This window comes from Saccostrea cucullata, unplaced genomic scaffold (assembly GCF_032062105.1).
Source record: "Saccostrea cucullata isolate Sc308-1 unplaced genomic scaffold, CSIRO_AGI_Scuc_v1 ctg462, whole genome shotgun sequence".
In the NCBI taxonomy this organism is placed as follows: domain Eukaryota; kingdom Metazoa; phylum Mollusca; class Bivalvia; order Ostreida; family Ostreidae; genus Saccostrea; species Saccostrea cuccullata.
Genome location: NW_026931071.1, coordinates 328,346 through 342,181, shown reverse-complemented (window position 1 = coordinate 342,181; position 13,836 = coordinate 328,346). Strand labels below are relative to the sequence as shown.

At 32.9% G+C, this 13,836-nt stretch overlaps 1 protein-coding gene across 1 annotated transcript; it reads left to right on the top strand.

The window, feature by feature from the left end:
- Window positions 1–241: 241 nt before the first annotated feature.
- Window positions 242–2,330, top strand: LOC134231309 (uncharacterized). The gene is made up of 4 exons (XM_062713246.1): window positions 242–431; window positions 797–969; window positions 1,047–1,122; window positions 2,015–2,330. Exons 1-4 carry the CDS (start codon window positions 368–370, stop codon window positions 2,245–2,247), a joined length of 546 nt encoding a protein of 181 aa, XP_062569230.1. The 5' UTR covers window positions 242–367; the 3' UTR covers window positions 2,248–2,330.
- Window positions 2,331–13,836: the final 11,506 nt, after the last annotated feature.

Here is a 13,836-nt window from a genome sequence, read left to right as displayed (position 1 = left end):
TCATCATTTGAAATTGCATTTTCTTCTTGCTTCCCGTAAATTAAAATTAATTGAACCTATACGTTCGTTGAAAAATTGCAGGGAACAATTTACATGATTATCATTATTTTGTTAATATAGTTTGAAAATCCAGAAGAGTCTTCTGTCATGTCATACATGTAAGTCGTTAACCTTTGAACACTTGAAGCTTTGCTCCAATACAATAAATCCGACATAGACAACACGATGCTTTTAATTTAAATCAATATGTTAACATCTGATTTTAAATCAGCTGTCATCACTCTATATTTGTCATTGGGTACATGTTAGCTTTTCAACTGAAATACAATTGAAGCTTTGAATAACTTTGACAGGCTGCTGGTACAGTATGTTTTTATCAGTGTGTGCATACATCTTCGTGAGCATTCTTTGTTTACATTTTGTTTCTGAAGGTGAGTTTATTTACTTTTGAGAGTTTTATTATTAAGAATAAGAGCAAACATTTTGATATTGACTTTAATTCTTAATATATTACAGTCTGATAAAAATGAAACCTTCACCAGCTCCTTTTTAGTTTGATTGTCACGCGACAAACAAAACTAAAAGGAACTAGTGAAGGTTTGATTTCAATCAGACTGGATAGATTATGATAGGAATGTAGCTATATGTTGTTATTTTAGATTTAGAATGATTTTGCTACATAAATGGTAATTAAATTCGGTAAGGAACACGAAAGTAAAGCATCAGGAAAGTGTTAATTTATAGTTCTTTCTAGGTACAAAAAAGAACCTTTAAAAACATCTTTTTTCATTTGCAGTGAAATGTCGAGAAATGTTTGAATCGTCTTTGGGTTATATGGATGTGACAGTAGTTAAAAACAATCTTTGGGTTCCGATAGTCACCGAAAACCTCGGAATGTGCGCCAAGAAGTGTGCCTTCGTTTCCGACTGCAGAGCATTTTCCTATAATCGGATTTCCAAAGACTGTTGGGTAACTCTCTCTCTCTCTTTCTCTCTCAACAGCCAGTGAAATTCTTGCAGTATCGCTAATTCACATCTGTTTTTCAGGGACATTCAGAGTTTTACACCACGGAGTCAGGAAAATTGATTCCTGATCCTGGAACACAGTACTTCAACAGAAAAAGTAAGTTTGACTATGACATTATAATTTTTAAAAATATTTTGAATTTCGTGATTGTAGACATACTTTTTTCCCATTATTTTTACCATTGTTTCACTCCAAATTATCTACGAATTTTCCCTTTGCCAAATTATAAGAAACACATATTGGATGTGATTCATTGATTAATTGTATGTTGTTTACGTCCCTCTCGAGAATTTATCACTCATATGGAGACGCCACCACTTGCCGGTGGAGAGCAAAAGAAATTGTATAATACTCGGCACTCAGGGCCATTGAACAGTAAAGGATCTTTTTCGTTCCAGCATCTACTTCGACATGGAACCTCGGTTATACGGTCTCATCCGAAGGACCGGTCTCCACGTCCCATAATGGGATTTCCTGCGATGTAAAGATAGACACCTTACTTCGCTATTTCTCTATGTCACCTGATCCCACCTGCTTTTACGTTTTAGCCCTTTGCTCGCAATATATTTTTTAGCAGTACTGAGGCTAATTATACTTATCCATGAAATGTTTTAAGGGTTACCGGTATTATTAATATTAAAGTTACATGTTTGACTTAAGTTGCCATTAATTCCAGAAGAAATAAAACTTACTATTCTAGGAGTAATAATTCACATTTGTATGCTTCATTTGTCTCGTATAAAGTCGCCATTTCGTATATTCTATGGTCAATGCAATGACCTTGTCTGCAAATACACACGTTGTGTGACCAGTTGGTAGGGAATACTCACTTCTTCTTGACACGTGATCCCACCTCTGATGTTTCGGAGGTCCGTGTTTGCTGCGCTCCTATTTTGTTTTGTTTAATGGACTTTTGAGCTCAAATACTGTTCGTTATCTCCACATATTTCATTACAAGATTACTTCTTATTTATATCATACTATGTAGTCTACGTCAAACCCACAACAATTCAACCAACAACAGAGGCTATCACAAAAAAATCACCAAAAGGTCAGAATGGTAACAAAAAAGCTGATGTTTCAGACGCTACTGCTGTATCTACAATACATGGCTCTACATTGGGTCAAACTACTGCACCTAAGTCAGATGACATTACTTCAGAACCAACCAGTTCTCTGCTTCAAGGACAATTTACTACAGAAACCAGCACTGCATCATAGGAGAAAAAAAATTAACTCAAAAACATGTATTATTGTACCTCTAGGATACGAAATTGGTGTTCGTGTATTATAAGATAAATGTTCTTAACCTCACAGTTTTATTTATTATTACGAGTATATACTTCTTTTGTTAAGTTGTTTATTTTGTTTAACGTTCTTTTCGAGAATTGTTAGCTATATGAAAACGCCGCTACTTACCGATAAAAGGCTGCAAATTTAGAGTTAAGGGCACTTACGGCTCCTGAGCAGTAAGGCATTTTTCGTACCAGCACCTAATGCGACAATTGACCTCCATTTTTTTGGTCTCATCCAAAGGACCGTTTCCAGTTTCCGCACCGGGATGATAACCCTCGATGTGAGGAATAATTTCTGGCTTCGCCAAATTCAGACAAATGTGCAATTGCGCAACGCTCCTTTATAATGATTAGAAAGGCCTCAGCAAATGTTTTCTTCTCAATCAATGTTATATATTTAGTAGTAAAATTGAAATTTTAATTTAAAATGGATTTTAACCATAATGATACTTATAAGAAAGTAAAAATAATTACTAACTAGAGCAAAGCTCGTTGCAAAGCAACGAGTAGGTCTTCCGTCCGGTTTTGACCGGAAGTGCCGGAAGTGACATCTGAAAGAGAAAGCAATGAGCTAAGTCTTCTGCAGTGACTTTATAATTTCAATTTTGAATCAAACCCTTTAAAATAAGCTATTTTTGGCTACTTCCGGTTTGACCGGAAGTGACGACGACGGACAGAAAATTAATTTTTATGCTCCCAGAGACATATGTTATCGAAAAACTTGTCAAGAACGGCAAAAATACGCGTTTTCCGACTACTTCCGGTTTGGCCGGAAGTGATGACGTCGCACGTATTTTGACGACTGCAGCAGATAAAACTTGACATTTTGATCAACTTTGCTTCTTTGACGTATTACAAATTCTCAATAGTTTTTGAGATATAAAGGAAAAACTTTCGGCCCCTGTACGTTCTTCATTTTAGGGGCCAGCCCTTTTTTGGAGGTATCATATGAAAGATCTTGTAATTCTACACTTCTTTTGTTCTACATGTCTTCACAAAATATTTCTAGGTAAAAAGTTATCGTAGAAAAGGTGTTAAAAATTTTGAATTCTTGATAAGAATATTTTCGGGCCATAGCGAACGCCGGCGCTACCTACTTCCGGTGAAAATGATATACTCAATGCACTTCTCCGAAGGTTGATCTATCATCACTGAAAATTTCATACTTCTATCTTCAACAGTTTTTGAGAACATTGCCGGACAAAGTGACCCTCTAAAATGACATAATCGCGAAAATCTACGAACCGGAAGTGACGTCATCAAAATAAAAAAATTTTATTTCTAGATTTTTTGATGTTCTATCAGATCTGAAAGTTTCATGAAAATCCATCGAGCCGTTTCCGAGAACTCGCGTGCACAAAATCGGTAAGAAAAAAAATAATAATAGGAAAAATAGTGGAAAAGAAACCTAAGAATAACAGTAAGGTCTTCCGCTGAAGACGGAAGACCTTAATTATTACTATTTTTTTATCATAATAAAAAATAATAAAAATAATAATCATTTTATAATATATTTATAATTAAACATATGTCAAATTTGAAATATGTTTAATTAATTCTATATATTTATGTTTAGCATATTGAGCATGAAAGCCCTCTTAATTGCATCCACATTGCCAAAAATTAATAGACAAAATGTCAGATGTGTTTTTGTAAATTTTAGAAGAGATGTGCTTCTCCTTCAGTAAGTTTTGAATACAGAGAATGCCCATCGCTTGTCAATTGTAAACATGAAGTTTTATGTTGACAGACTGGACACTGGTACTTGTTTTATGGTTGCCTAATAAAGAGAAAGGAGAGCAATGAAAAAGTAAAAAAAAAATAAATTAAAACCTGTCGTGAAACAATGGTAACTTATTACTTGCCGTTACCAGTAGACATAATTTGAATTTATATAAAGAAGAATTAATTTAATTTTTTTACAAGAAAATAGGACTGAAGTCTCATACTGTGACTTTCAACACTACATTTGGATTCATTGACAACGATATATTGATTAACAATACGTTGATTCGATTTATCCCGTTGAAATTGAAATAAAAATCTATCAAAGAGTCTGACATACCTGCTTCAAATTTAATAAGATAAATTTTAGTACAAAAAAAGGCAGCTAAGATAAATATGATATCTTCATTTTTTTTTATCATTACTTCCCTTTATTTAAATATCAAAATACAATACACATCACTTTCTCTTCCATGGAATTATAATGGGATTTCCTGTATAATGAAAAATCCACCCATTCTCCAGGATTTTACAGAGCATTTCATAATTGCAAACTTGCACAAAAAGTTCGCAGACTCTTAGATTCATAATTGTGATAGAGCATCAACGAAGTTCAGTCGGGGTAAATTCTCAAGCCTCTAAGAAATGAATGTTTGGGTATATATTTGTCTTGCAATCTTGGTTCAAAATCATAAGTCTAAGATTCCAGGAGTGAATTATTTATTTTGTTTCATGATAGACATCCTTCCTCGATTTCTTACGTAAATTATTCTTTAACTTACATTTAATGCATGTCTGCCTTTATTTCTTTCTTCATTTATGTGTAAAAGCATTTTCGATTCCTCCCCGGATTTTATAGGCCTTGGGATTACCGACCTGAGTTATGCATCTGGCAAAGTCCAAAGCCTGCAAGCAATATTGGAGAGTGTGCAACAATCTGCCACTTCTAACCTTCATGTCTCTCTTTCACATTTAACTTTATACTCAGTCATTGCCAGGTATGTAAACAGCATTCTGATTATAAATCACAAAAGTTTTTATTTCTAGATTTCATTCATCCACCTTTTATAAAGAATAAAATCACTAAAGAAATATAAAATATCTTTTAAAAAATTACCGAAGTATGTCTTCTGGCACCTAATTTAGGATTTTGGAAATATAAATCGACTATCAGCTACCTGACTAGAAACATTTATAAAACAATCATATCACATGAGCAAAATTAAGAACACAGTTTTTAAAAGCAATGTATTATTTTTATAATTTTTATTGATATGTATTAACACAAATTTAAAAAAAATTCATTCATAACGGAAAAGATGGAAATAATGAATCTTTGCATATTTTTGGCAAAAGCATCGACAATTATACTGAATAAGAACAACTCTGATCTGCAAACTGTTGATGGTGCACGCTATTTCTACCAATCGAATATCCCCTTGACAACAAGTATGTAAAGTTTATGCATTTCTTTCTCTGAAATGCGTTAATTTTTCAGACAAACTTCGATTTTTAAAAAATAAATACTTCATAAATAATTATTCATTTGTCTTGCCGTTTCTCTGATGTATACATGTATTTTCAGAAGCTACTCATTGACATTGTCTATATGCAGGTCTTCCAATGCCCTGTTGAATTTTTTAAGATAACAAATAATGATTAATTAAAAAAATTCTACAAACAATACAAAGGTGTGAATATGGCATAAAATGAGGAACGTTCGTTGTACCCTTTAATCCCACAATCAAAAACTTCAGTTTGAAACAAAAAAGGAATTTCTTTAGCATCAATTCATCGTTTAGATATTGAAACGGTGTGTTCCCCGAACGTCTAAAACCTATATAAACAGTATAATTATCACACTCAATTAAGGGGCCCCTCTAAGGGGCACAGGTAGAGTTTACCTGTTTTAAACTGTAGGAATAAAATACAAAAAATATCTTAGCAATAAGTCCTATAAAATAAATTAAATGTTATTCAAATTTTTAAATATTTTTTACTCAAAGATTTTTCAAATTATTTATTTTATTTAGAAAAAAAGTTAATTTTAATGTGATAATTAATCTTTAATTCTATAAAATAAATTAAATGTTATTCAAATTTTAAAAATGTTTTTTACTCAAAAAATTTTCAAATTATTTATTTTATTTAGAAAAAAAGTTTATTTTATTGTGCTAATAAACATTTAATTATATTTATTTTTTAATAAAAATGTTAATTTTTTAGCATTGAATATATTAATATATTTAAATGCATTTAACATATTTAAAAAGACAAAAAAAATCTTTCGTTTTCTTTTAGAAATAATCTAGACTAGATATTTTTTTTAATCCATCAGTTGAATTCAGTTATTTTGTTATGGTGCTTAAAAAATTTTCATGTTCGTTTTTAGCTTAAGTTTAAGCATTTATTGGTTGGATTCGGAAGACAGCAACATACCCATCCCGCAGACCAAGCCAAAGTTGTCGCTAAACAAATAATGAATTCCATCACCAAGCGATGCGCAGAAGAAGTTAGACCCATCCCGTCCATCTTTACAGAAGAGCTCAACTCCCTGCGAGATGCCCAGTGGGACGACACCAGCAAAGAGGTCATCGAGAACTTGCCAACCTTCAACACTGCAAAATCATCGCTGTACAGAGCCCGCCGGAAACAGACACCCCCACTCCCAAAGACACTTACAGACATCAGACTGGAAGGAAAATGGACAGAGACAGAGACCGGTCAACAATTCCTACTCCTAGACGACACATTCCAGAACACCAGAATCATCACCTATGCAACTACTGACAACCTTAGAGACCTTGCAGCATCCTAGACCTTCTTCTGTGATGGTACATTTTACACCTGTCCCAGCCTCTTCCAACAAATCTTCAGCATCCATGTGCGGATTGACGATGTGATGACACCAGTTGTTTACGCCCTCTTACCCGGCAAGAGTCAAGCGATCTACACCAGATTCTTCTCAACTCTGCTAGAAAAAATCAACGACCTTGGACTACAGTTTTGTGCTACCAACGCCCTTGCTGACTTCGAGACAGCTATCCACAATTCCATTCGACAAGTGTTTCCTGGAGTCAACACAAAGGGCTGCTTCTTCCACTTCACACAGGCGGTATGGCGAAGAGCGCAACAGACTGGATTACAGATTCCGTACAAAGAGAATGACGACGTCAAGACATTGCGCAGTTATGATAAGGCTGTCCGAAGGCTTAAAATGTCTTAAAAATATACATTTTATTTTCAGCTAGATTTGAATTTCAATATGTTATCCTTGTTTTAAATTGCAGTCAACTTGAGATAACAGTTTAATCAGGTATAATATAAAGCATTTCTGTGATGTCAGATGACTGTGTTGATCACGTGACGGACATTTTTTGATATTCTTAAATGTTGCACAAAAATCGCATCGGCACAAGTGCATACCACAATAATTGTGCAATGTTTGTTACATAGACCAATTCATCGTGATCCATGGTACTTATAAAGTGCTGGGGGCAGGTGTAATTTTTTCTTCTCAAGAAAATATTTTACGATAAATTAAAATTATCAACGTAAGAGGGGGTATTTTCCACTGTTTATCGCGATTTATACAAAAACGGAAAAACTATTATACGATCCCCCAGAAAAATTCAGTTAGAAGACATACTTCTTTTTTAGATTCACGCAAAATATCTTCAATTTATACTTGTCTTTCACTTGTGCCGGTCCAATATAAACACGATTCGTAAATTCTAACTCTGTCTACGGAAGTGTAAGGGGAGCGTTTCAAACATAACGTTTTGCTATTGCTTAAATGTATGCATATCGGACAAGCAAAAGCAATAGAGATATTTAAATATCAAATGTTAAACATTATAACAGCACACACAGGCTTTAAAAAAAACAAACCTTACTTTTGAATTAAACACAAATCCCCATAATAATTCTACATGCCGTGTAATAATTATGACACTTTCCCCGTCATGTCAGCTCAAGTATGCAGTTACCTGACGTCATATTCTATTATGACGTCATATCTAGGTAGTTCAGAGAAGTTACTACAGTTTGAACAGTTTGATATTTTACGGACAGCCTTATCCTAGCTGCGTGGTTCGAGGAGCAGCTGTTCTGCCTCTAGTTCCCGTTGACTGCATTGAGGATGAATGGTTTACAGCCCTGGAAGACCGAGATGAAGCTAACCTTACAGAGCTGACGCAGAACTTTACAGACTATGTGACAGAGCAGTGGGTGAATGGTGACCGACTTTTGTGGAACCACTTCGGCACGGACGGACCAAGAACGAACAACAGTCTGGAAGGATGGCACAGCAAGATAAAGAGAATGGTTCAACATGCGCACCCCAACATATTCACAGTGATCAAGTTGTTCAAAGACATTCAGAATGCCAATGAAATCTTAAGGCCGGTTTACACTATGCATCTTGAAACATGCATCTTGGATGCATGTGTCAAGATTCACAGTGTAAAAGCCCCTTTTGTCAAATTAAATGGGTGTTGCATCTTGAACGATGGAATAGAACTTGTTCTATTCCGTGCTTCAAGATGCATGGAACTGACCAATGAAAAGAAAGGTCAAAGTTGATATTGAATCATAAGGCTTATTTTTTTCATTTAGTTTCAAAAATAGCTTTCCAAGATACACAAAAACAGAAAATACCGATTAAAACTGCAATTAGAAAAACTTATTTGATTATTATAATATAGAGGAGTTTTTGTTTTGGAATAAATATGAATTATATATTCCAAGAATTATCATAAACAGGAAATTAAGAATAATTTGTTCAGCTAAAATAAATCTGGAAATGAAATTTGAAGGTATTGTTATTTTTTTAAGTAGAGAAATTTCATCTTTACAAAGTATTCTAAAGATGCATGCATCAAGACACATAGTGTAAATAAGAAGATGCATGAGGCAAAATTGAAGCACAAGTTAAGATGCATGTGTCAAGATGCATAGTGTAAACCAGCCTTAAGACAAGTCGGCGGAACCATCAGACCACCAGCCAAGAAATATGCAACCATCGGGAGAAGACATCAACTGCTGCGAGAACGCCTCCAAAATGGGACAATCGATCTCATGACCTACACAGACTCCTCATCAGAGCTGTTGCACCTGGGATAGTGATCATGAAGAAAAATCTGTGATTATAAAATGAGAGATTAAACCCCAAAAAATGTGAAAAAATTTAGTGCTAATTAAAGTATAGAACTGCAGTTAAACTCTGTTTCCATTTTAATATTAAAAACATGTTAGATAGTACTTAAAATGTGATTTTAATGAAGAGTGCTTAAAGTGTTTTTATGTATTTTAAAAATTAAATATTTGTAAATAATAAACTTGTTATCACTTTAAATATATTGTGTCATATTGCTGAAATGTGCTGAAAAAAAATAAAAATATTTATACAAAAAAACACTTGTTTGGTGTCTTGAATTATAGTTATTTAATCAAATAATTCAAATAAATTGTGTTATCAGAAAAATAAATATATTTATCTGATTTAGACTGGTAAATCAAGATAACACATGAAACACAGGTAAAGTCTACCTGTACCCCTCAGAGGGCCTCTTAATTGAGAGTTATAATTATACTGTTTATATAGTTTTTAGACGTTCAGGGAATAAACCATTGAAACCGTTTTGTCCATTTAACAATACTGTGAGATCACACATTTTCGTGTGTGTGTGTGTGTGGGGGGGGGGGGGGGGGGTAATTCTCGTTGTTATTGAGTTATGAAGAGACCCACGAATTCATGTCCACCACAAAGTGTAAAATGTTACATATATAACTACGTAACGATTTTTCATCCACGAAATCAAATCTCCACGAACCAAGACTTTTCATCATACACGAAAATTAGACCTCACGAAAATATGTTTTTACAGTATTTAATTTGTTCATAGTTTGTCTCCATAATTTCTGGTAAACAGGAATCGAAAGATATTACAGTCTGTCACATTTCTATGATATACTATGTATTACTCTATACAATTATTGACTTTTGACTTTTGACTAATCGTGACTATACGGACCTGGTCAGTTATTGGTTTACCGAGGCCGAAGGACGAGGTTAACCAATACCTGGCCAGGTCCGTATAGTCACGAGTAGACCGAATTCAAAAGTCAATAACCGTTTTATTACATAATCAGGAATTTTACAACATTTTTAGCACTTTAGTTCTTGTCCCCATTAAATATAAACAATCCAGTTCAGAAAATATCTGTATATAGTGAACGAACAATGATCGCTGCTGAGAATAATCTAACTATTTCATAAGTTTTTAAAATATTTGATGTCAAAAGCGGTGGTATCGCCTGCTTTTGTTTACATAACTCCAAAGGAATTTCGGGTTAATAAGGTAAGTGCGCTTTTAGGCTAATTATAGTATTCAAAACCTTATTCACATTGAAAGAAGATTTGTTATACATCTCGTGATTGAAAAATATTTGTTTATCATTTTATCTTTTTCATCGTTATTAACTTAGAAATATTCCAAAACAAGTTGCATCGTGATAGAAATATGTAAAAAAAAAATAAATAAATAAAAAAAAAAAAAAAATAAAATAAAAAAATCACCCCTCTCCGTGATTCGGTCGCACTATGACCTCTGACCCCCAAATAAAATTCAGACAAATTGAACATACTTTCTCTTTAATTGGAAATAGGATATCTAAGAAAGATATTTGCAAATGTTAATATTGGATTTTATCTTTCCTGCGTCATCATCAAGGAATAAATTAGATATAAATATTATCGTATCAATTGGAACGAAAAGGAAGTGGAGCATAGATATCTCTTGGTTATGGTTTTCATGTAAGTTGAAAAAAATGCAAATATATTGCATAGTGAATCAATTAAGAGATATAAATCCCTATGCATGTTATGAATATATCTTGCTGCATCAGTAGCAAAAGAAAGTCTCTACGTCTACTTGGTTGGTTTGTTTGCTTTGAGTGACGACAATTGTTTGGAAGACTATGCTCAGACCTAGTACCAAATCACTGACAGACAGCGACAAAACAAGGTTATGATTTATCTTGTCTCTTAACTTCCGACTCCGTCCGGCGGCAACAAGAATGAACACATTTTCGAAACTAATCACGATACCAAAACTCAGAACAATAAAAGGCAGTTCCATGTCTGGGTTAGAGAGAAGGTTCTTTTGAGTAGCATTGAATGGTTTTGCGAATTTGATTGTAGTTTCCTCCAATAAGATGTTCTGGGTAACCATGCTGAAATGTTTTTTTCATTGGTAAAGTTCAAAGATAGCTAAGAAAATTTCATTCAGAAAGGTACATCAAAAATCCAATATATATTTGGCTGTTATTCATCGAAAGGGCAGCCCTTTTTTTGTCGCAGTATTAATGGTATAGTCATGAGGGAAAAATCAATCAAAATCTGACTTTAAAAGAAGTAAATTGATGTTTAAAATGAGCACTAGTGTTTAGAAATCGGATATCAGGTATAGAAAAAATTAGTTTTCAATGTCTGATTTTATTTAATTTCTTTTAATGCAATCATTTTAACAAAATATCTGCTAAATCTTAACTTAATATATATACATGTATTTTCAGTGTGTGTAATTTTCAAACAGGATTTTGATAACAATGAGATATGGGGATTATTTTGTTGATCTCTAATATGGATGAATAGTGTTGGATGATAAAGAACAATTCATTATTAAGTAAAAATCTAAATATAGATCTGAAAATGCTATAAGGTTTTAACAATCCAATTCTAGGTTTCATTAACATTAACATAATGAATTACTTATTTTTTTTGTATGTTTCGTGGGGAATTTGCACGAAATGGAACGTTATTAATTAAAAATAATGAGATGAAAAATTGTACTTCGATTGCAAATGACATATACACCAGAGAAAGTTTAAAAAGAATATTTCATGAATGCACTGAATTTTGACATTTGTTTATATGGATTTTTCTTTTCTCTGCCTCAATGCCCTCATGCATAACAGTAATCACAGGGAATATAAAAGAAGTACATATATATATCTATGTCTTTTCATTTCGTTAAAAAGAGGATTAAATACATATTTTAGATGATTTACATATGTACCGTAATAACGGGCCAGCATAAACTGTTAAATATTTTAAGCCTAATTCCGAAATTCATTTCATTATTGCAATGTTGCAAGTCTGTACAGAAAAGATTAAGGGCCCTTATATTTATAACAATTTTGATAGAACATCAACGAAAAACGCCATCCATCTATTTCAGTCGGGGTCAATTCTCAAGTCTTTAAGAAATGAATGCTGGGATAAATATTTTTCTTGCAATCTTGCAATCTTGGTTCAGAATCAGAAGGGTAAGATTCCAGTAGTGATTTATTTATTTTTTTCATGAATGATATCCTTCTTCGATTTCTTAAGTAAATTATTTTTTAATAATCATTCAATGCATGTCCACCTTTATTTCTTTCTTCATTTATGTGTAGATGCATTTTCGATTCTTCCCCGGAATTCTTAGGCCTTGGGATTACTGAGCCTGAGTTACAATGTATATATCTGGGAACATCCAAAGCCTGCAAGCAATATTGGAGAGTGTGCAACAATCTACCACTTCTAACCTTTATGTCTCTCTTTCACATTAAAGAACAAGGTTCACTTTTGCTTTATTTGGCCCTGTGAATTTCTGAAAAACTGACACTGCAAAGTTTTAGTTAATAATGCATTAAATATCACTTAGATCTTTGGTGACTGCGTATCTATCAAAAATGACGTCAATTTCCTCATATTCTGAAAAAGTCTATAAAACGGCCAATTTTCAAAGCTATTTTTTGATATTTGATATAGAGCGCAACCTCTGATCTAAAATATACAACTAGTAAATGATAGAACTGCTTCTGAGGATTAATGGACATGTTTTATTTTTTAGATCAGAGAATGCGCTCATATTATTTTTCTTCACTAAAAGTACTCAATTATACCTGTTTACCTAAAAATTCAAGAACATTGCAATTTCATAAAGCCAGTTCTCCTAGACCTGGACTTTTAGAAGAATTTTTTTAACAGGATATGAAAGCACCAAGTCTCTACTTTATTTTAATGCTTCAAATAGAAAATCAAGTATTGATCAATTTATTGGTATATCTACAGGCCCATTTTAAGCATAAGGTGAACCGACTTCTTTATACTCAATCATTGCCAGGTATATAAACAGCATTCTGATTATTAATCGTTTACACAAAAGTTTCTTTTACTACATTTCATTTATCCGCCTTTTATAACGAATAAAATCACTAAAGAAATTATCTTTAATATAAAATATTTATAAAGAAAATTACTGAAGTATGACTTCTGACACCTAATTTAGGATTAAACATAAAACGACTATCAGCTACCTGACTAGAAACATTTATTAAAACAATCATATCACATTAGCAAAATTAAGAACACAGTTTTTAAAAGCGATGTATTTCAAATAATCTTTATTTATATGTTTTAACACATATTTTAAAAAATCATTCCATACGGAAAAAATGGCAATAATGAGTCTTTGCATTTTTTATTGACAAAGGCACATACAATTATATTGAATAAGAACAACTCTGATCTGCAAACTGTTGATGGTGCACGCTATTTCTACCAGTCGAATATCCCCTTGACAACAAGTATGTAAAAGTTATTTCTTTCTTTCTCTGAAAGGTGATAATTTTTCAGAAAAACTTCGATTATTTATAAATACTTTATAAATATTCATTTATTCGTCTTGTAGGTTCTCGGATGTATATTACAGGAAGCTGCTCGTTGACAGTGTCAATACAC

What these genes read in the sequence shown, in the direction of transcription:
- LOC134231309 (XM_062713246.1), top strand. Translation starts at nt 368, where the DNA reads ATGTTTTTATCAGTGTGTGCATACATCTTCGTGAGCATTCTTTGTTTA. An exon ending in TTTACATTTTGTTTCTGAAG is followed by an intron (nt 432 to 796) that starts GTGAGTTTATTT and finishes TTTCATTTGCAG; the next exon opens with TGAAATGTCGAGAAATGTTT. An exon ending in ACAGTACTTCAACAGAAAAA is followed by an intron (nt 1,123 to 2,014) that starts GTAAGTTTGACT and finishes CATACTATGTAG; the next exon opens with TCTACGTCAAACCCACAACA.